Source organism: Ixodes scapularis, unplaced genomic scaffold, assembly GCF_016920785.2.
Source record: "Ixodes scapularis isolate PalLabHiFi unplaced genomic scaffold, ASM1692078v2 PGA_scaffold3__209_contigs__length_174095766, whole genome shotgun sequence".
NCBI lineage: Eukaryota > Metazoa > Arthropoda > Arachnida > Ixodida > Ixodidae > Ixodes > Ixodes scapularis.
In genome coordinates, this window is record NW_024609868.1 from 20,776,657 (window position 1) to 20,797,169 (window position 20,513).

Consider the following 20,513-nt stretch of genomic DNA (forward strand, 5'->3'; position numbering starts at 1 on the left):
CTAAGCGGCTGTGCTGCTCTCAAAGGAGAAGCACTGCTCTCAAATTGTCCATGCACTCAGCTATGCGACAGCTGCAGTGCGCGGCGCAGCAAAGATGGGGAGAGGCGTACAACCAAGCCAACTGAGATTTTTCACATCTATCCGGCACAAAGAGGGGGGGGTGCATTTCTCTGTGCGGCTTTACTGATTTCGTTTAGATTTTGGCGTCATGGGTAGAGTCACAGATCACATTTCCTCGGCCGCATATTATCGCTCCTAGGCGGAACAATTTGGGACTCGGATAGAACAAGAATGGGAATCTTGGATCCTGACAAAGATCGGAGCACTGGTCGATCAAATGGCAGGAAAGCACGAAAAAGGTTTGACTGCCCGTGAGAATACAATTTTTTGTATATACTTTCATTCACGCGGGCCCTTTCATATACGCTGATGTACGTGCAAAATAAGAAAACAAGTGTGTGCATTTCCCGGACGGAGCGTTGAAAAAACGCTCATCTTAAAGCGGAGTGGTACGTGCTCAATGAACGGCGTGAGCAAAATGAAGGTATGCACGAACGCGGGTGGCGTGCGGCAAAGGCAGAAAGCGGTGCCACCTCCACTGCGCTGCTTTTGATACCGCCGCGCCGTGCATTCTCAGTTTTTTGGGCGCTATGTGACCATGTACCTGTGTACATGCTTTCTACGCAGGAATGTAGTCATGTAGCACCATCTAGACACAAGGTTGCACACAAATTATTTAAAACAGAAACCAAGAATGCACAGCGCAGCAGCGGCGGCAATTTACATAAAATCGATTGTGTTTCACCTAGATAATTCATGATACCGCTAATTTTTACTTTGTGGGGCCGCACAATAGCTCCATTAAACATATATATTTTCGTTCTAGTAGTCGGAGAAATAGATTGAACACATTGGAGATTGGCCGAGACTTTGTTTTACTTTGTTAGACAGGCATTTTCGTAGTAGAGGCATTCGGAATAAAGGTGTTTGACTGTATGGCAAAGAAAAACGAGCAGTCCTGTGTTAATCCATAGTACAGTCACAGCGCTAGCTGCGACGCATCATGGCGAAGTCATTGGGCATTGGTGTCGCATTCACGCGCCGTGCGGTGCATGAATAAAAGCGTTTGGAATAAAATGGACATCTGACCATTTTGTTCCGAACGCTTTTGTTTCTGCTTTTTTTTCCAGAGTGCATGAAAGCGCATCTCCTGGCACAAGCTCTTAGCATTGACAGTGCTACAGCGGCACACTGTTATCGGCTATTTCTTTGTATTTTTCGAGAGAGTGTGTGCAGTGGGCATCGCTCTTTAATTTTTATGACATGGTGCTACAATTCATGTGATCATTTTATGGCCGGAAACTATGGCTCTTCAAACTCTAGCTCAGGTCTGATTTCAGCCTCACACGACGTGTGGTTCACACTGTGAACTGCGTCGTGTGAGATGCCTGCGTCAAACGAAATGCCTGCGTCAAAATGTTTGACGCAGGCATTTCGTCAGCTACCCTGAAAATGGAAAAAGAAAACGAGTTCCGCGCGGTGATCAAACATTTTTATTTAAAATAGTGGAGGGCTGCGAAGATCAACGCCGAGTTGGACCAAGAACACGGGGGTTCTGCACCAGTGTTGAAGACTGTATATTTTTGTATCACTGAGTTTCAACATGGCCGAACATCCACTTAAGATGAAGCCTGCTCCAGACGCCCAGTTAAGGTCACCACGAAGGAAATTGTTAAAAAAATTCATGGCATCATTTTGGAAAACCGTCAAGAAGAGATCGCTGAAACTGTAGGCATCTCAACTCACCGTGTTTACAACATCCTGCACAAAATATTGGACATGAAAAAGGTGTGTGCATGATGGGTGGCGAAACCGCTCACTGACGACCAAAAACACGGCCGAAAGGACACTTCAATGCAGTGCCTGGCGATGTTGAATCACAATCCAACAAACTTTTGGTGTCGATTTGTGACTGTGGATGAAACTTAAATCCACCACTTGACACCCGAGTTGAAGCAGCAGTCAAAGCAGTGCACAACAACTGGGGAAAGTGCAGCACCGAACAAGGCAAAGACCGTTCTGTCAGCTGGAAAAGTGATGGGCACTGTTTTTTGATACCCAAGAAATTATCCTGGACGACTACTTGTAGAGAGGTAAAACAATAATAGGGGCTCGTTATGCAACATTATGAAATCGACTAAAGAAAGCACTAAAACTTAGACGGCCCAGTTTGGCGTACAAAAAAGTGCTTTTTCACCAGGACAATGCACCAGCGCACAAATAGATTGTCTCAATGTCAAAACTGCACAAATTACCCACTGTTCGAACTGATTCTTCATCCCCCCCTATTCTCTGAATTTGGCACCATGCAACTTTTTCCTAATACATTTTTAAATATTTTTTAATTTTTAAAATTTCTTTTTTTGATTGAGGACACACTCTAACCACTATCATTGCATATTTTGCAGGCTTTAAGAGAGCCTATTTTTTGGATGGAATGAAAAAAGTCGAAACTTGCTGGACCAGGTGTGCAGCCCTCAGTGTAGCCTATGTTAAGGAATAAAATTTGAAAAAAAAATCCAGCGGTGTTTATCTTGTTTTTTTACCATACTTATCAAACGACCCTCGTATAAGATGGGCTGATAAGGCTGTGGCATAGCTCTGTGGGAACGCCTCCGCTTCGCACGCAACGGACTCAGGTTCAATCCCAGCGGGCGGCAGGCAATCGTTTTTAAGGATTTGGCAAAACGGACGCCACACGCCCCACTACATCAACTACAACATCAACAATGGACGTCACTTCCAGTGGTGGGAGGAACCCATAACGGCTATCGCTGTAAAAAGTAGACCTGGCACAAACCCCTTGAATTCAAGGGCCTTCCACTCGGCAAATAAAGTGATTTGCTATTTGTCCCCAACTGAGCTATGTCAAAAACAACATGGCGGCCGACACATATAAACAGTCTACGGGACGCTCAAAGTGCCTAAATTGACTTCAGACAGTAAAAAGACGACCTCAAAATCCACTTTAGCGCACATTTAACGTCTTAAAAATTTGCCATCAACAGTCCCACGGGACAATCGAGAGTCCCAAATTCACGGCACAGTTGCTACTACTATGTGCGAGACTCTCAAGAATGAATGCCCTCAAAGAGTCGAGCCATCGCTGACTGAGCTTCGACGTGACAGCCACTTACCTGAGATTCCTTCACGATGCTGGTGGCGTCAGCCTGCACGAGGTCAGCAATGCCAAAGTCGATCAACTTCAGTCTTCCCTTCACTTGCAGGAAGTTGGCTGGCTTCAGGTCGGAGTGGATGACTCCTGGGAGATTATCCGAAAAATATGTGTGTCTCCTTCAATTGCAGCTCACCGATTGCCCAACATGTACGCTAGAACTTTCTCAGCTTCTTGCTTCAAAGGAACTGCTGACACAAACAAAGTACAGAAACATAATTACCTCCATTCCCAAAGGAAAGCTTTACATAAAATTGAGTGCCCCGAAAACAGTGCCGTAAGGCAAATGCCTCGGCTCAAATGATAAGTTTTGTCCAAAATCATTCGGTCATGAAGCGAGAGATTGCACGAAGGTGCTAAATTATTCTTACATTAAAAAACTCACTATTACGCAGGTGCTTCAAGTTTCAACCCGACGAAAGAGTGAATCTAAGCAGGAAGGAATGCCAGGACACCATCATACAAACTAAACCAAGCTCGAAAGTTACTGAAATTTACAGGGTGAAGCGAAATTGACAGAAAGGACTGATCTACGTACAGGATTGGCCCTTCAGTAAATCCGGAACAATATCTATATTCTTTCTAGCGTTTATATGGCTTGAGAGACACTGTCGAAAGTGAACTGACTATCAGACTAAATTAATACAAAAGCACGAAGACAAAAACATGGAAGATGGTATAAATTGCTGTTTACAAGCCGCACTCACAGAAAACGTTTTAATTGTGCACATGGACACCGGCAGCTTAAGAAAGGCAGGGCGTGGCATGTCCCAAGCTTCTTATTGCCTCTCTGCAGTCATTGACAGCCGATAAAGACCGGTTCACTCGCAACTGCTTATGATAATCATCTTAGAATTATCGTAATAATATGATCATGATTATAATTATGATAATCATCATGAGCAGTTGCATCCCAGGGCTACCCGACGGACGGTACCACCAGCATGTCCCCTCGATGTAGGCAGTTACGAGCGGCAGCAACACAGTTGATCGTACTCAAACACAAGCGTGTGAAACAGCCTCCTGCGGTTCTGTTTTTTACCTCTAAACTCAATATAGCTATTGATAAAATGGCAAATGAAGGCTATGCCAAAACCAACATTAAAATTTTCCTGTGCTGTCAAGTGGAACGACGTCGCACGCGTAAATTGCAGGGCAAGCGGGTTGTCTAAAAAACACAATTTTGTGCAATTTCTTCTTTTTTTTTGGCCGGCACAAGTTTTTTTAGAGTTCATTTCACGCCATTGAAACTTCTTGTGGCCCATCGGAAACGAGCTGTACCGCTCCCATTATTACGACATCTGACGTCGCGTTTCCAGCTTCGCCAGTAGAGCGCCTCGACCCCTCGGACTAACTTTAAAAATTCCATGAGTTCACGAAAAAGAATTGATGGTGACTCTTAATTTGCGTTACCAGTGTAGACGCGTCTATTAACAAATTAAACCAATTTCGTGCAGAAAAAAAACCAAAAAAAAACGATAATAATTCTTGGAGAGGGGAACCAAAAGGACAAAATAATAATCCCCTCCTCCAGGGGTTATTATTGTTACTCTTGTCCAGCTCGCTTGCACGTTTGCATTCATTATATTAAAGTCACAACAGCCCACCAACTAACCTAGCTTGCCGTCAAATCAAATTGTGTAAAGCATAATATACGAGAGTCAAGAGTCTCGGTGCAGACGCACCCTTGTTGTGGATCTCAAGCACAGCCTGGAGCATCTCGGACCAGTAGAACTTGATCGCGAGGAGGTTCATGGGCTCCTTCTCGGTGGCAGAGCGGATCACTGAGGCCAGGTCGTTGTCCCCGGCCTCCATGACCAGCATCAGCAGACTTCTCTCCTGGTCGTACTCGCTGCAAGGAACGAAGGCACCGACCGTCACCCGCGTTTCGTGCGACGACGTCTTGGGACAAATTCGCTTGGTTTTACTACAGCACCCGGAACGCGTCACCAACTGGAGCATTAATCCGGATGCTCGGCGAAAAAGTCAGCGAGGAATCCGGCGGCTACGATTGGCAGGCACCATGCTTAACCTCTGACCAATCGCAGCGGTCAACTCCCTTGCCAACCTTTTCGCCGGGTGTCCAGATTAGGGCTCCCGGCTAAATTTAGTGGGATGCACTTTCTCACTAAGTACGGTGAGAAAAACCTGAACAGGCGAATGATTCCACGCCAATTCGGGCTTTCCCACAAAATTTAAGGGGAATTTAAGAAAACCTTTGCATTTCACTTTCGTGTCAAACGATACATCAGTTTTGTTGCATTACATAATGCACCAATTGAATTCGATAAATTGGTGCATAACTACAGTAAAACCTCGTTATAACAAAGTTGAAGGAGTGGTCGTAATTATTTCGTTATAACCATTAGTTTGTTATAGCCAATGTCCATTTCTTCCCACTATTAGCAAGCAAGGGGAATTATGATTGCTTTGTTATATCCATTAGTTTGTTATATCCCGTTTTGTTATAACGAGGTTTTACTGTATACACCAATGCAGGCTTTACCACTAAATTAAAAGGAATTTAAGGGAACTTGCACGCTTCCCTTTTGTGTTACACTATGCACCAATCTGGAAACAGCGCAAGTAGATACAGACGAAGAGAAAGACGACAACACAAATGCCACATTGTATGGTCTCTCTCTTTGTCCGTATCTAGTCGCGCCGTTTCAGTATGAATATGCACCAACTCGCCCAATCACCCATCCCGTTGAACTGGTATATATTATACAGTATACACCGTGCAATTCAGGTTTTCCCACGGATATTTAGTGGAGGACTTGCACATTACACTTTAAAATCACACTTTCTTGGGGGCGCTTTACTCCTTGTAAAATGCTACGATTGCCAACAGCTCGAGAAGCGTGGGGCCCGGATTCACAATTTGCAGCACTGTCGCCGGCCAACGCCGCAATCTTGGCCGTGGAGCGAGAACGAGGTTGCCGAGACTTTGCCACGCCCTGCATTTCTCGAGCCGTCAGTGCGATTACGGCCTCGAACGCACATTGTGAGTTAAAAAAAAAAGAAGAGGTCGAGGAAACGAGAATCCCATGGCTACTCACAAGTCGTACAGGGTGACGACGCGGCTGCAGTCACGCAGCGTCTTGAGGATCCTGACCTCGTTGAGAAAGGCTTGGGTGGCCTCGGGCTCGACCCCCTCCAGGCTCACCAGCTTCACCGCCCGCAACTCCTTATTCTCACTCAGCACCATGTACACCTGGAATGAGTCGTCGCAAAGTCGGGGCAAGAGAGACGTGAAACAAGCGCACAGCCGACCTCAAGCGCGTAACCGTGTATCACAGCTGTAGAGGAACTAATACAAGGTACGGGATGTTATCACTAAAGTTCAGTGTTTTTAGAATATACCGATAAACACCGAGAATTAACCCTCGAGGCGGTTTTTTCCGATTTGGTGAAAACTGAAAAAAACAAAACTGCCCGAGAAAGAGAGGAAAGGCGTTTACAAATCTCTGTAATGCGAAATTAGAGCACAGCTCAGAGGGGAGGGTACACCCCTCCTCCTCCTATACCCTCCCCTTCTCTGTACCCTCCCCTCCTCCTCACCCTTCCCTCCTCCCACAGTTTCCCCGCTAAATTTAGCTAGAAAATTGACGCCACGGAACCTCAACACCAATTCAGTTTTGCCGCTAAATTTAGTGGAGAAAATGACATCACATGAATTCGTGTCATGTCACCCATGAACAAATTCAACTTCTCTGCTAGATTTAGCGGGAAAATTGATGCTACGTGACTTTACCACAAATTCAATTTCCCACTAAATTTAGCATGGCGGTTACGCTGACGGCGACGCCGCGAAACACGGAAACGGGTGCCTAAGAGCTAGCTGCGCTCTAATAAAAGAAGCCAGTTTTACGAGAAATTATCTACCATACTTTATTGTTTTCCTCAATGACAAGGAGCACAGCCGCACTGAACTGTCCTTAAGGTCGTTTCTTTCCACTGAAGCCACAATCCTTTCCCTGTCCCCTTTCCTTATCTTTACCAGCATTACTGGAGAAATTATTATAATTTACCACAACTTATAATATTTTGTCCAGTAAATGTAAAGTCGCCTTACAACGTGAGCCCGATAAACACCACTTTCTCTCCGGCATTGAAATTGGAGACAGAAAAACAGGAATTCAAAGAGAAAGAAAAAAAATACACAGATAAATAACCTTTGAATTTGAAGAAAAATAAATACCGAAAACATTAAACCCTGGTTATTACCTAGAACTATGCTCAGTCTCATCGTAGGTCTGGGCGGCGTAAAAAGAAATACAGGGGGATGCCTAAGCTTTGCCTTTAAGGGGGGACACCACCTTAAAAAAGCAATTTTTGAGAAACAACAACTTTTCCTATTTTTATGTACTGTGGTTTCACAAGTTATAGTAAATACCCCTGCAGATTTTTATTGCAATATCTGAAGTATTTACGGAGAAATAAAACATTTTTGGTAAGCCGACGATGCAAAATCCTATGTTTACGTTTTCTATATTTAAACTGCTGTAGCTTGAAAGCTCACCCGAAAATTGGAATGTTTCTTCTCAATCTGAAGAAGACAACTTTTATTGCCGGGCTGGACGGATGAGACAGGGCTTTGCGAACCCCCAGAACGCCTTTTCGAACTTCCATTTGAGAACCACTGGTTTAGACACAACCACCAAAGCTAATCAAAGTCGATCCTGAGGAACCTAGCCCTCAACAGCTCAGCTGTAAAAACAGTTAAGTTACAGTTACTTCTCAAAATCATGTTGACAATTACAAGAATTCGCATTAATCGTAGTCTTGACTTCACAGCTACATGGACAGAGCTACTTCAAGCTCCATCCATTAGCAGAGAGCTGAATCAAAATGAAACCGAGCCAAATCTTTTCTAGACTGCTAACAGAACCGTTGATCAGTGTCAGAACTGAACATTGTGGGATGTCTTAAAAGTATTGGATTGGAACGTAACTTAATTACTTTATGTGAGGAACTATAAATATAACTATAGGTACATTTGGGAAAACATATTTGTAACTTACTTATATTTCAGCTCAAGTAATTATAACTGCAACTTGATCACTTTCTAGGAGCTAAAGGTGCCCGAAAGCGATTACTGACTCATCATGCTATGGCTCGAACATGATCTCCCTATTTTTACAAAGTCTAAACATCCATATGTTGTTTGCATATGTGCCCCACTTCTAATATAATAAAACTCTCAAACTCTTGCCCTTTTTCATGCCAAGGATTAAGGCAACTAATATTTCCCTTCCCCAGTGCAAAAACGGGAAAGAATGTGACTGATTGCGTATTTCATTAAATCTGTGAAACATATGTGAATAATTAGCCAATTTTTAGACTGCAGATCACGTTAGTTATAAAAGAAACCTTTTAAAACCTACTTCAGTGCAACTTTATAACCCCGTTGTGCACCAACCAAGATATTTTGCATGGTCCTAAACAAGCCCACCTCCGGGCAGATAATCAGTTTAAATATTAAGCTCTTGAACAGTAAAAACATGTTTCACAGCAAAATGAAAAGCACATTGGACATTCAGAAGACGAACAAACCACAGCACTGCAATTTGCTTGTTTTCTCATCCCTGTGTTCTATGTGCAGTTTCTTTTATTATGCTCTATTAACTAGAGTCGAGCCCGGTTATATCACACTCGGGTATTTCGAATTATTGTTTACATCAAACAGTCCAAATATCCCCTTGAATATCACATGTAATAGTATTCGCCTCGAGATCGAACCGTGTCGCCACCGTGAGGCCGAAATTGGAAACGCGCGAAAGCGGGGATACCGCCGTGCGTCGTCTGCTACGGACGCACGCTCAGAAGCATGGATCTCGACGAGGCAAGCCCGTTTCAGGCTGAGCTTGACATTCCTTATTAAATGTTTTATGTTTTTGTTGCCGTTTCTTCTTGCTAAAGGCTGTGTTGTATCGTTTCCCATCCGTAGAAATTTAGCAAACCAATTATTATTATTATTTCGGAAGCTTCCATAATCTTAGTGTTTTGGTCTGTATACAATCGCTGGTCCCACATATTTTTGCTATCTCGCACAAACCGTGGCTTTCATAAAGCATTGAATGTTGAGTGGGTCTGTGGTTTGATTAGAAAATTAACCCGACTGATCGCTATCCTTTAATAGACTAATCAATCAATAAATCCGTATGTTGATTTTTCGCCGGTCGTGTTGCGTGAAAGACGTTAAAACTACACATTTTTTACTGGTTTTACTATGTCATAAGTGGCATATTGCATTCTCAATCTAAACTTCACGTTGTGAGTCCTACATAAATATGAACACAGGAAGCCTTTTAAAATGAAGTATTTTTTAAGTTATTATTTAAACAGTATAATCACCCTCGGTGATATGACAAGCACGCGGAAGTGATTTGCCATGCAAGCCAGTGTCACAAAAGAAATAAAGCCGTCAAAAATATTAAAGCCGGCATTTTTTACTCCTTGTTGACTTTCTCCACCACAAGACTCCAATTAACCGGCAGAAAAAAAAATGCAATTAAAGCATTACTTCAATAATCTGAAACTTAATCGATGAGCTGCCCAGTCAGGAGGGTGATCGGAAAGTCTCGTGAAGCCTCGCTAGCCCTTATCAGTAAAAGAGTATCATGTGGCCGATGCTGTCTGTGTCATGGTGCGCGTCATTTGTTAGGTTTGCAGAGTCTACTGTTTTTGAATACAAGATTATTTAGCCAGAAATTTATAGTATTAGCCTCTTGACATCCGCGGCCCTCACCAAGAAAATTGAAGCGGGTGAACCCACACTACCGAGAAAAGCATTTAATAACAGAAACATTGCTGCGTTGCTCGGTCACATCCGTTTATTACAGTCACGACAGATATATTAGAACAGTTTGTTTCACTTGATTCAGTTGTCCTGCCAACCGTGCAGTTTGCAGATTTTAACCTAGAAGAGACACTCTCTCCTCATCGCAACGCAGTCGATTGTTCAGACTCCACAAAACTTACCCAAACTATGGCACAGTAATAGGGCAGAGGAACTCAACAGCATGGTAATTTCCAATACAGCGCTAACTTATCTTCATTCTAAAAATTTATATTACTGCAAAAGCTATAAGTTAAAAAAGAGCATAGAAGCTGCGATTTCACAGCCCACAGTATCAGTATTATGTTATCTGGGATGGAATTTTTTTTAATTGCCCCATTGATGAGCCAATACATCCATTAAAAAAACAAATATTTAACATAAATATTCCAGTTCACCCGGAGACAGGCATCATTCGTGGTAATCCATGCTTTCCAACGTCTGCATAGAGCAGACGACGCACACACAGAAGCGATTATATAAATTTAGGCCGCACGCCTGCAATACGATTCAATCTTCACTGAAGTACCGAACAGTGCCGCATTCTTTTCCGCTAGAATTGTTTTCCCACCGATAGTATGCGACAAAATAAATGCAAGAATATACGTCGTCTCGCGCGCGAACGTGGAGAGCCTATGAGGCGGCGGTTCTCCTATCCCCGCTTTGATGATGATGATAGCGCGACCGTAGCGCCACCTCTAGGTCGATCTCGAGGCCAATAGGAGTGTTTTCTTTTTGTATCCCACTCCCATGGCGGGGACACACTATATAGCGAACAAAGCCCTGCCACCCGTTACTTTTCCTGCAATCAGATTGCGCCGTTGGCGAACACATCGCTTGCGTTGCGTGGCTGGCAGACCGCCAGGCCATCATACAAGCAGAAAGATACGCAGCGAAAGAGCAGTTGTAAGAAAAAAAAAAACGAACCGTAAAAAAAAGTGTAGGATGGCAAAAGCCAGGGGGAGAGCAGACACGCGCACATAGGAAGAGCAAGGAGTGCTCGCTGTCGGAACGGTAGCCTGCGCCCTTTCCCCGAACACTGCTGATGCTGTACAACTCCCTAGCCTCAAAACAAAATAAGCAAAAAAAATTGTAGAGCCCTTCCACTTCACGTGAAGATGGAGGGCCAGCAAAGCTGTTATTATTACGACGTCTAGGATGATGGCCAGAGGACAAAGTCTAGGACAACCTCAAGAACTACTTCTAGGACGACCTCGAGGACGACTTCTAGGATGAACTCGAGGACGACGTCTAGGAAGACCTCAAGGATGACTTCTAAAACAACTTCGAGGACGATGACTAGGACGACCTCAAGGACGACTTCTAGGATGACCTTAAAGGGACACTACAACGAAATTTCGGCGCTCATTTTTTGGTCTACATGTGTTCGAAGGAGCAGCATCACATCGAACATACCAATATATTGTTAAAAAAGTCACGAAAAGGAATTTTAAAACAAATTAAACGATTAGCAAAGAGCACCTCGTGATTGTCGCTAACGCCTCGCTTGTAATGCCCGTCTAGGAACCTTGACAGCTAGTGACGGAAGTTGTCTCGCCTCCCGCCACGACGAGAGAAGAGGGGCAGGAGGAACTTCCCTCTTCCCGAGAATGCCTTTTGTGTGTCGCAGAAGTCGCTATTGTCCCCCTACAAGATTACAGAAGATTAACCCGTCACTCAAAATTCATACAAAAGCAGCCGCTTCGGTGGCTGGAACGACTAGGCCATCCTCTCGACGTCAGCCTTGCCGTAGCTTTGCTCGTCCTGAGACGACCTACGTCACGATTGCATTGAATGTCACGTGGTCTCCGCTGGGCCTTCTCCGAGCGCTTGCCAAAGTGGGTTGTTTATAACGACAAATACACCACCAGGCTCAAAATACAAGCGTGCGATTTTCATTTACGGATATTGTGGATCATATTCAACCTATTTTTGAACACGACGGGAATATTTCAAATTTGGTTGAAGTATCCCTTCAAGGAAGACCTCAAGGACGACTTCTAGGAAGACCTCTCGGATGACACCTAGGACGACCTCTCGGACGACTTCCAAGACGACCTCAAGGACGACGCCTAGAGGATGACCTCTCGGAGGACTTCTAGGATGACTTTGAGGACAATGTCTAGAATGACCTCAAAGACGACTTCTAGGTTGACCTTGAGAACGACACCTAGGACAACCTCTCGGACGACTTCTAGGACAACCTCGAGGACGATCTCGAGAACGACTCCGAGGACGACTCCGAGGACGACTCCGAGGACGACTCCGAGGACGACCTCGAGGACGATGGCTAGAGGTGATAACAAGGGATCAAGACCTCACTATCTAATAACGCTAAGCAAGGCTGACTCATGCTGGTTGCCCCCTCTTTTTATTTTTATTTATTTATACTTGCCACGACCGATGGGGAGTTTTCTGTCAATATTCGCAGACACATTTTTTTCCCAGATCCTAGCACATAACAGCTTTGCTGTAAAAAATGTCTTTGGCAAGTCGAAAGTATCGACAACAACGGTTGTGCAATCACACTTTGAATGCCCTATCTTTGTTTACTTTTTTATTTTGCCATTATTGCTTTGACCATTTTTTTTTTTGCCTTTCTTTTTTCGATGCCTGAGTTTAGAGAGCTTTCTTTTTTGTTGCTTGCTTATCTTTTTTCTATGGATCAAGAGATTTTTTTATGCACCTCACTTTTCCATTTTTTTTTATTATTAGTTTCGTGTTTTGTCGCTTATGCTGTGTGGAGGTCCTGGCCAGGCACGCATGTAAGCGCGGCGGTGTTTGCAGTCTCCGCCAACTATGCTATAATGTATTTAGCGGCTCTTGGATGCTCTACCGTATTTACTGGCATAATGAACGCACCCCCCAAAACAGGTGCCAATATTTGGACATCCTTTTCCCCTCGCGTAATGAATGGACATCCAATTTTCGGCTTCGCGAGTCTTGAATTGCGTCCAACTTAGCTAGCCACCAAGCCAAGCCGCTCTCATAATGGCTGCAGGTGCATAGTTGCAGAAGTGATCAACCGTGAAACTGAGCGGCGCATGCACTTGCCAAAGCTTGGGTCGAGGAATTGCCCAGCCCCGGACATTCTTCGCCTATCAGATGCATCAATGTCAACAAAACACGCCGTCGTCTGTGGTCCACTTTCAGACAGTGAAATCGTGAAAGCAGTTAGGCCTAAGAACGGTTGCGTTACTCTCCGTGCTGAGTGAGCTTCGTAGGGCGCTTTTGCTTCGGCAAAAGGCACGCTGAAAGCGCCCTAAAAAGGTTTGCAATTTATAAAGCATGGTTACTGTGGCGTGCCCCCAACTAGCTGTGGGTGCACCTCCATCACTGGAGACGTGCCACAGTACCCTGCCGTGCCATATTGGCAGCTAATACAGTGTAGACCGCATATAACGTATGTCTCGCGAGTCGCGAAAATCCGCACTATAAGCGGTACCGCACTATAACCAAAACATCAATTTTTCAGGCCAAAATACATGCCATGAGACAACTTACCTTTGTAAAAGAATTTATTTTATGTTAGATGAAAAAATAAGCTTAGTTTGAGGAAAGTCTTTATTTCAATAGACTAGCACAGTTATGTCTCAAGTGTGTCACACATGTTAAAAGAAATCAGTGGCTTTTGCCTGGCGCAGCCTTTTAACGGCGTCGCGGGTTGCGGACGGACGTTGCGAGCGTTCAGGATTGCTAACCCTAATCACTTTTTTCCGGTGATGAAAACGCGTGAAAATTCGCATCCTTCATACGGTACGCGCCAGTAATACCTTGAACTTGAGCACACGCATGAAATGCGCCAAATAAAAAATCCGGGCGATTTTCGAGGACACAAATGCTTAGAAATCACTGTAGTCGAAGTAAACAAACACGACGACACGGGCGTTTCTGCCGTCTAGAGAGCGCCGCCACGACATCGCCGCACAAGTAGGTGGATCTTCCCTTCTAGTACGTGCTGGGTTATCATAGCGACACACAACGAAAATTCAGAGTCAAGGATAGCGCTTTTACGCAGAACGATGAGATGCACGCCGTCTACGACGACGATCACAACCGACGCCATGTTTGCGGAATAGAAGCAGCCGGCCCGCGACCGGCATGCAACGCGCGTGAACACTTCTCCTCGACTTGCGATTGGTCTGTCGTTGCGGTTGTTTGTTCCTTTGTTTCCAACGCAGCGGAGGGACGCACGCACGTGAACAACTCGTGCGTGCGTCCCTCCGTCGCTACGGCAACTGAAGCCTCTCTCTTCGCTTCTCCCCGCGTTTTCGAGCAACCTCCTTGCCCCGCGAGTGCAGTTTGCGGCTCGCGCAGTCAGCGTTGCGTCAGCGCCGTTATCTAGTGTCGCACAGGGAAGCGAGCTCGCTGCTCCGGTCGTCGGCGCGGTCGGCGGGCTGTGCCAAAAACCGCGCTATAACCGGTATTTCCCTTCGCGTGCCTGCATTTTAAGCGGTATGTAATTACATGGAGTTCTATGGGAGGTGAACCGGTGGTTTAAAAAAAAACGCGTTATACCTGGTCCTGCACTATAAGCGGTTACGTTGTAAGTGGTCTATACTGTATGACATTTGCACTAAGTGTGTAAATACAAAAATTTAACTCTGCGAAATGAACACCCCCCCCCCCAAATATGTGTCAATTTTTCGGGGAAAAAAAGTGTTCATTATGCAGGTAAATATGGTATTTGGTGAGCTCCCGTTTGTCGCGACCTTCGGTGTTAGCAGAGATGCCAGAAAGCTTTAACTCAAGCTTAATTTTACATATTCTTGCATATCAAATTATTGATATATCAAACTATTTTACGATCCCCTTTGAATTCAATATATCTGGGTTCGACTGTATCGATTAATTGTCAACACTATTTATTTTTAGCCAGCCGAAATATTTTCACAAAAATTGAAGGGTCCAGAGATGGACTCACCTTGCTTGATCCTCCCTTGCCAATCAGTTTGAGCATCTGGTAAGTTGCTTTGTTCACTTGGATCACTGGGCTCTTGTCCTGTAACAAGAGAGTGGTTGGAAATAACCAAAACAATTGGATGGTTGGCAATGCATTCGGTTGACAAGGTACCTCAGAAAAAAGGAAACTGCTCAAACAGGGTCAGGGAAAAGTCATGTTGCATTAACTATGCAGCATATCCATTATTATTCCCGTTCACTTTTCAATGACATTAACAAGTATGACCTTTTCTGTTGACCCAAATAACATGAGACCATCCTTTTTCCAGGGCGAGTTTAAATTGCAAGGTTTCGAGAATCCAGTACTGAGCTAAGGTTTCTAAGTCATACTTTTAGTTTTTCCTAGATCCATGATATACATTCTAATATTATGCTTCAATACCATGGGCCATTAAAACAATAACTACCATTAAGAAAGCACACGACAGAGCATCCGATTTTCACACACACCATTCTCGAGTAGTGGCCATGTTGTCACCCCTAGCTTCAGGCACAATTAAAGGAGCTGTGCAACAATTTCAGTGCTTTGCTTAAATAGTTTGGGAGTTGGTGTCTCGACCTTTCTGAAGTAAAGAACAAAAACCGCATTTGCTCGCATGTCCTAGTTTTTATTTTAAAAATTGACAAAGATTGAAGTTTTCGGCACCTCTCAACTCCTTCACCATCTTCCGAGTCACATGCGCTGTGACATGAATGTGGGACGCGCGGGGGTTCCGGTGAAGCTCTCTCTCTAGAGCCATCAGCGAGCAGCGAGAACTTACCCGTTCGCGACCACGTGACCTTGTGCTTGCGCAGCGCGATCGCTGATGGTGAATAGAGAAAAGTTGTGTCCGCGTCCAGCCATCCCGGCTCTGCCCCTTATCTGCCCCCGTCCCCCTCCGGCTTCTGGCGGCTGTTTGCGGTAGCAGATACAGCTGATGGTTTTGTTCACCTCAGATAGATGGCGCCACTAGAACTCTGTATAATAAAAGTTTTGCCAATGACAACAGGTTTTTGACACATTTACATTTATGTTGGAACGCAAGATTTAGAGAAAAATTACCTTTCATCAATCAGGTATTTGCACAACTTCTTATCTTTTTACAAGTACCCCATTGTTGTCAAGCCGCATGTTCTCATGGCCGCTGCTTGCGGCTGCAGGTCGGGGAATATTCTCATATTTGCCTCGCGATTACACGGCGGAATCGCAACATTTCGAAGGAAGGAGGTCTGTTTCCTTTCCTTTGTGACAAGATAAACAATGTCAAAAGTAAAAGATGCAAATTCTTTCAACGTTAAAATTGTTGCACAGCTCCTTTAATTTATGAATTTAGTTAAATTGAGGTTCATTACATTGAGGGTTGCCATCTATAAAATGTGAGTGATGGTAGACATGTATTCTTCCGTTCGCATCCCTTACAACGTATGGACTCCTGCCAGCCTGAAACATGGACACAAGATCCTTCGTGCAATCTGAAACTTCACATATAGGCCACAAAAATATTGATGTTCCTTGTTCTGAGCAACAACGGTTGTGGGCAACTGATTGCTGTTGGGAAGCGCAAAGGAGCGCTACGGTACAACTTTTTGATTGCAGGATCTCGTATAGCAAAGGCAGGAATACAGCAAAACAACGTTAAGTATGTTTGTAACCGATACTACATGTATTTGAGATACAGTAAACTCTCACTTGAGCTAACTTCAAAAGACCCAAGGAAATAGTTCACTTAACTGAAAGTTCACTAAACTGAATATATTCACTAGAATATGGAACAGCATAGGGTACAGCATACATGAAGTTAAATGTGTGAAATGCAATTTATGGAGTCATGTACATCGATATATACAAAGTGCATAACAGTTACGTTGCTGCTTTTCTCACTTTGAAAAAGAATAATCTAATTTTCATTTGCACCAGCGCTCTTAAAACGCATGAAGTAACAAAGTTGCCCAGAGAGTATGTTTTTTTGCACTTCCTCTGGCACTGTCTGTCGCTGTGACGAAGTCATGCTGCAACGCATCGTACACTGGCTTGAAATATCCCATGCAGTCATTTTCTGCTGGGATGAAACGCAGTTTCTCCTTCAAGCTTCGACTTTTGCTTCACTATGGTTGTTGTCAAAGGTGGCATCCCATAGTCCTTCGCAACGTCCACTTGCCTTTGACCGTTGTCCAGATGCTGAGGAATTTTGAGCTTGTCTGATAGAGACAATCGCTTCCGTTTCATCATGTTCATTACAAAAGTGAGTGCACAAACTGCCGTCGTTACCCAAAACTAAGATGGTCGATTGGAACCGATGACCAAGAAACAACAGAAACACCACGTGGTTTGTTTTTGTCTACCGCACTGCCGCTTTCCCTCAGCGGCGCTGTAAACGTCAGCGATGATACGCCACCGCTGCAGAAACAGCAGCAGCGGGGCAGGGAGGCATCGGCACTGCAGAGCGCAAAACTTCGTTGAACTGATTGCAAAAAATAATCATGGGTCGATTGATCCAGTTCATCGAACTGAAATAATTTGCTACTCCAAAATTTGTTTTTCGTTTAACTGAAACATTTTTGCATAGAATGCATAAAAAAATTGGCAAGGATGTTTTTTTAAAGTTTGCTATTCTGAAATATTTGTTAAATCAATGTTTGCTCAAGTGAGAGTTTACTGTACTGATATAGTGGGAATTTTCCCTCATATAAGCTGACTTTTACCTCTGTGGTGATGGGACCTTTTGTGAGCATCATCAGGTTCTCTTTGTAGCCGTCCAAATCATCGCCTTTGCCTTGTTCAAGTTGTTCCTTCGAGGGCCGCGTGAACTTCTCCACTGCCGACGACATTTCCTGCCTTTTGGAGGGGCCGAGCTTGTGTGCGGGCTTCTTGGTCACCGGCTTTTCCGTGATGCTCGTTCCCCGGCGCATGCGTAAAACACTGAGAAAGAAAAGAAAAAAAATAGCAACTAGCTCATTGCTTCTTGAGTCTACACCTTTGAAAGGAAGCACCAACATAAAAAGGCACAATAGCAGGAGGTCTCTCAACAAAGCCCAAAGATGGCAGCAGGCAGTAGAAACAACTCGCTAAAAAACCTCCCGGAAAGCCTCACATGGCAGTCAACGCTTTGCTACAAGAACAAACTCTTTCAGAGACCTGAACATTTTTACGCTTGTATAGTATATACTGGGAATAATTTTATTTTCGGAGCCTCGATGCTCCATAAATCTTGCAAAGGGTGTGTTTCGGGAATATTTCGCGGGCACAAAATTTTGTGATTGGGAGTAATATGCTACGTGCTCGTTATCGTCACAAGAGGGTGAAAATAGAGGCATTTTTTTAATTACAGTATATATTTTATGCTACTATAGTACCTTTAAAAATATTTTTAAAATGTGTACCTTCATATATTATATTATACTGCAAGATCATCCCAAATGTGGTACAGAAATGCGTACGAGCTTGACCGAAAGAGTCAAATTCACCGAAATATTGGCATAAATGTCAGGTGACTAGGCAAGAATAACTGAAAACGATAAGTTCAATCTGGCGAGCTCGTGCCAAAACAAAAATGCAATAACTGGCAGTCCGGGTGTCCATGCCAGCATATACAGCAGGATTGGGTGCCAGCACGAGACTGGCTGGGTGCAAAGTGATATGGCCGCTTTTAGACAAGCTTGCTCGTAGGTTTACGAAGTTCTAAACCAGAACACAAAATAACTGCAGAGAACAAACAAACTTTCCAGAGGAGGAACGAATGAAAAACAAGCTACCGTAATGTCCCAATATATTGCTCACGTAAAATTGAAAGCAGAGAGAGTTAAAATAAACAAAGAAACTAACTTCCAATGTAAGACAATTTTTTTTTTTTAATTTTCATTTTTGTACATTGTGATTTGCCAAACTTGTTATCACATTGGAGGGGTAATGAAGCATAGATGACCATTCTCCCCCATTTGCAACATACGCTTATCTCCCGCCGTAGCTACCTAACCCCGTTTCGGCCAAGCTCCTTATTGGCCCGAGCACTGCAATTACCAGAACTGAGCCATCTTTCTGTGCAAGGCAGGTTATCTTTCGGCGGTGGGTCATCTCTCGCGATATCGTGGTAGGCTGGCAGGATTCAAACCCCAGTTCATCCATGTAGAAGCCGCATGCACTGCCAACTCTGCCACGCACGTGGTACTACACTGGTCCGAGCCTTTTACGGGAAAGAGCCACAATGTGTTCTGCATAACAAGATAAATAAGTCGACAAAGGCAATGAAGCGTTTGATGCAAAAGTGCGACCCGTGCTCGGACTCTTCGGCGCGTGAAACATCATGCCCAACATTCCAGGCCAGTGCCAAACCCAAACTTTGACCCGTCATTCGCCGGACACTCTCCAGTCAGACCACAGCTTGCCCCGTGACCGAAGAAAGCCGATGTAATGTCTTCGTGGAATTATCGACCAACCATATTTGGGTAAACATACCCTGACAAAGAAAAGCAACAAGTTTATTTTCCGAGGAAATTCGTATTCCTCAAAGTTGGAGAGATTTTCTTCAGTTTACGCTCCCCTAAAATACACTCTGCGCCTCTGTTAGAGATTTACGTCAGTTTACACTCCCCTAAAATACACTTTGCACCACTGTTTGTGCAAACAAGCCATTGTCGGTTTCTTTTTTTTTTTCTCTCCAAAAATTTAATAACTGTCATTGAAACTAGTATAGTGGAGAAAGGTGCTCAGATAGAATGTGATGTCTGCCAGTACCCTTTGGATGTAAAATGTGAAAAAGTACCAGCGTCATGTACGAGCTAATGGCGTCGCACAGTGTACCATACTCCGTTTGAGCAGAATGCTGTCCTAAGCTAGAAAAGGAAAATGAAACAAACACTCGCCTCCTTTGTTTCAGCCTGTTGATGGGCAGCTTCACTGCTGGCCTTTGGGATGCCTCACCAGCGGTGCGCCACTTGCAGGTGGTCTTGCCCGGAGCTGAAGCAAGAGTCCACGTAACCAACAAAGAAAACACAAGGTTACCCAAACAAATCTCAATATGAATATAAGAGGACAATAATGATACAAAGAAAAGAAAATTGACTTGACAGCCAAAACACAGAAAAGCAGGAAAACAAAATGCATTTAAAATAGGGCCCAAAAAAAAAGGTTGAGACAAGAGCTACGTTTAATGTTGATGGAATGGAAGGCACCCCTGCGGAGAACGTGGGCTGAAACACCCGATTCTTCTTCAATGCCTTTGGTGCCCACAAGCTCTCCTATACTCTCTCAGTTTCACAAAAAGTCTGAAGTATGGGACCTTAATTGTTTTAGTTCCAATAGTGACAGATGGGCCAGTTGGTACATGATCACTTTTGACAAAATGCGCCGCAAGACAGGGACAAAGCAAAAGAGAAAACACGAAGAGCTAGTTTCAACTAAATGCTTATTGAAACAACACACACTATTTATACACCCAATCGAGCTTCTCAAGCAAGAATTCAAATTCCTTGTCTCTTAGATGGACTGAAGGGGCA

General features: G+C 44.1%; 1 protein-coding gene across 4 annotated transcripts in view; it reads right to left on the bottom strand.

Moving 5' to 3' along the window:
* Nucleotides 1–20,513, bottom strand: part of LOC8030822 (probable serine/threonine-protein kinase mps1) — a 60,025-nt gene that overhangs the window by 14,032 nt on the left and 25,480 nt on the right. For all 4 annotated transcript variants that reach the window (XM_040500554.1, XM_040500555.2, XM_040500556.2 and 1 more), the window contains 6 exons: nucleotides 19,881–19,974; nucleotides 17,724–17,940; nucleotides 15,004–15,081; nucleotides 6,298–6,452; nucleotides 4,921–5,087; nucleotides 3,198–3,322 (listed from right to left, as the gene is read on the bottom strand). In XM_040500554.1, coding sequence (XP_040356488.1) covers nucleotides 3,198–3,322; nucleotides 4,921–5,087; nucleotides 6,298–6,452; nucleotides 15,004–15,081; nucleotides 17,724–17,940; nucleotides 19,881–19,974 — 836 coding nt within the window. The remainder of the gene's footprint in view (nucleotides 1–3,197; nucleotides 3,323–4,920; nucleotides 5,088–6,297; nucleotides 6,453–15,003; nucleotides 15,082–17,723; nucleotides 17,941–19,880; nucleotides 19,975–20,513) is intronic.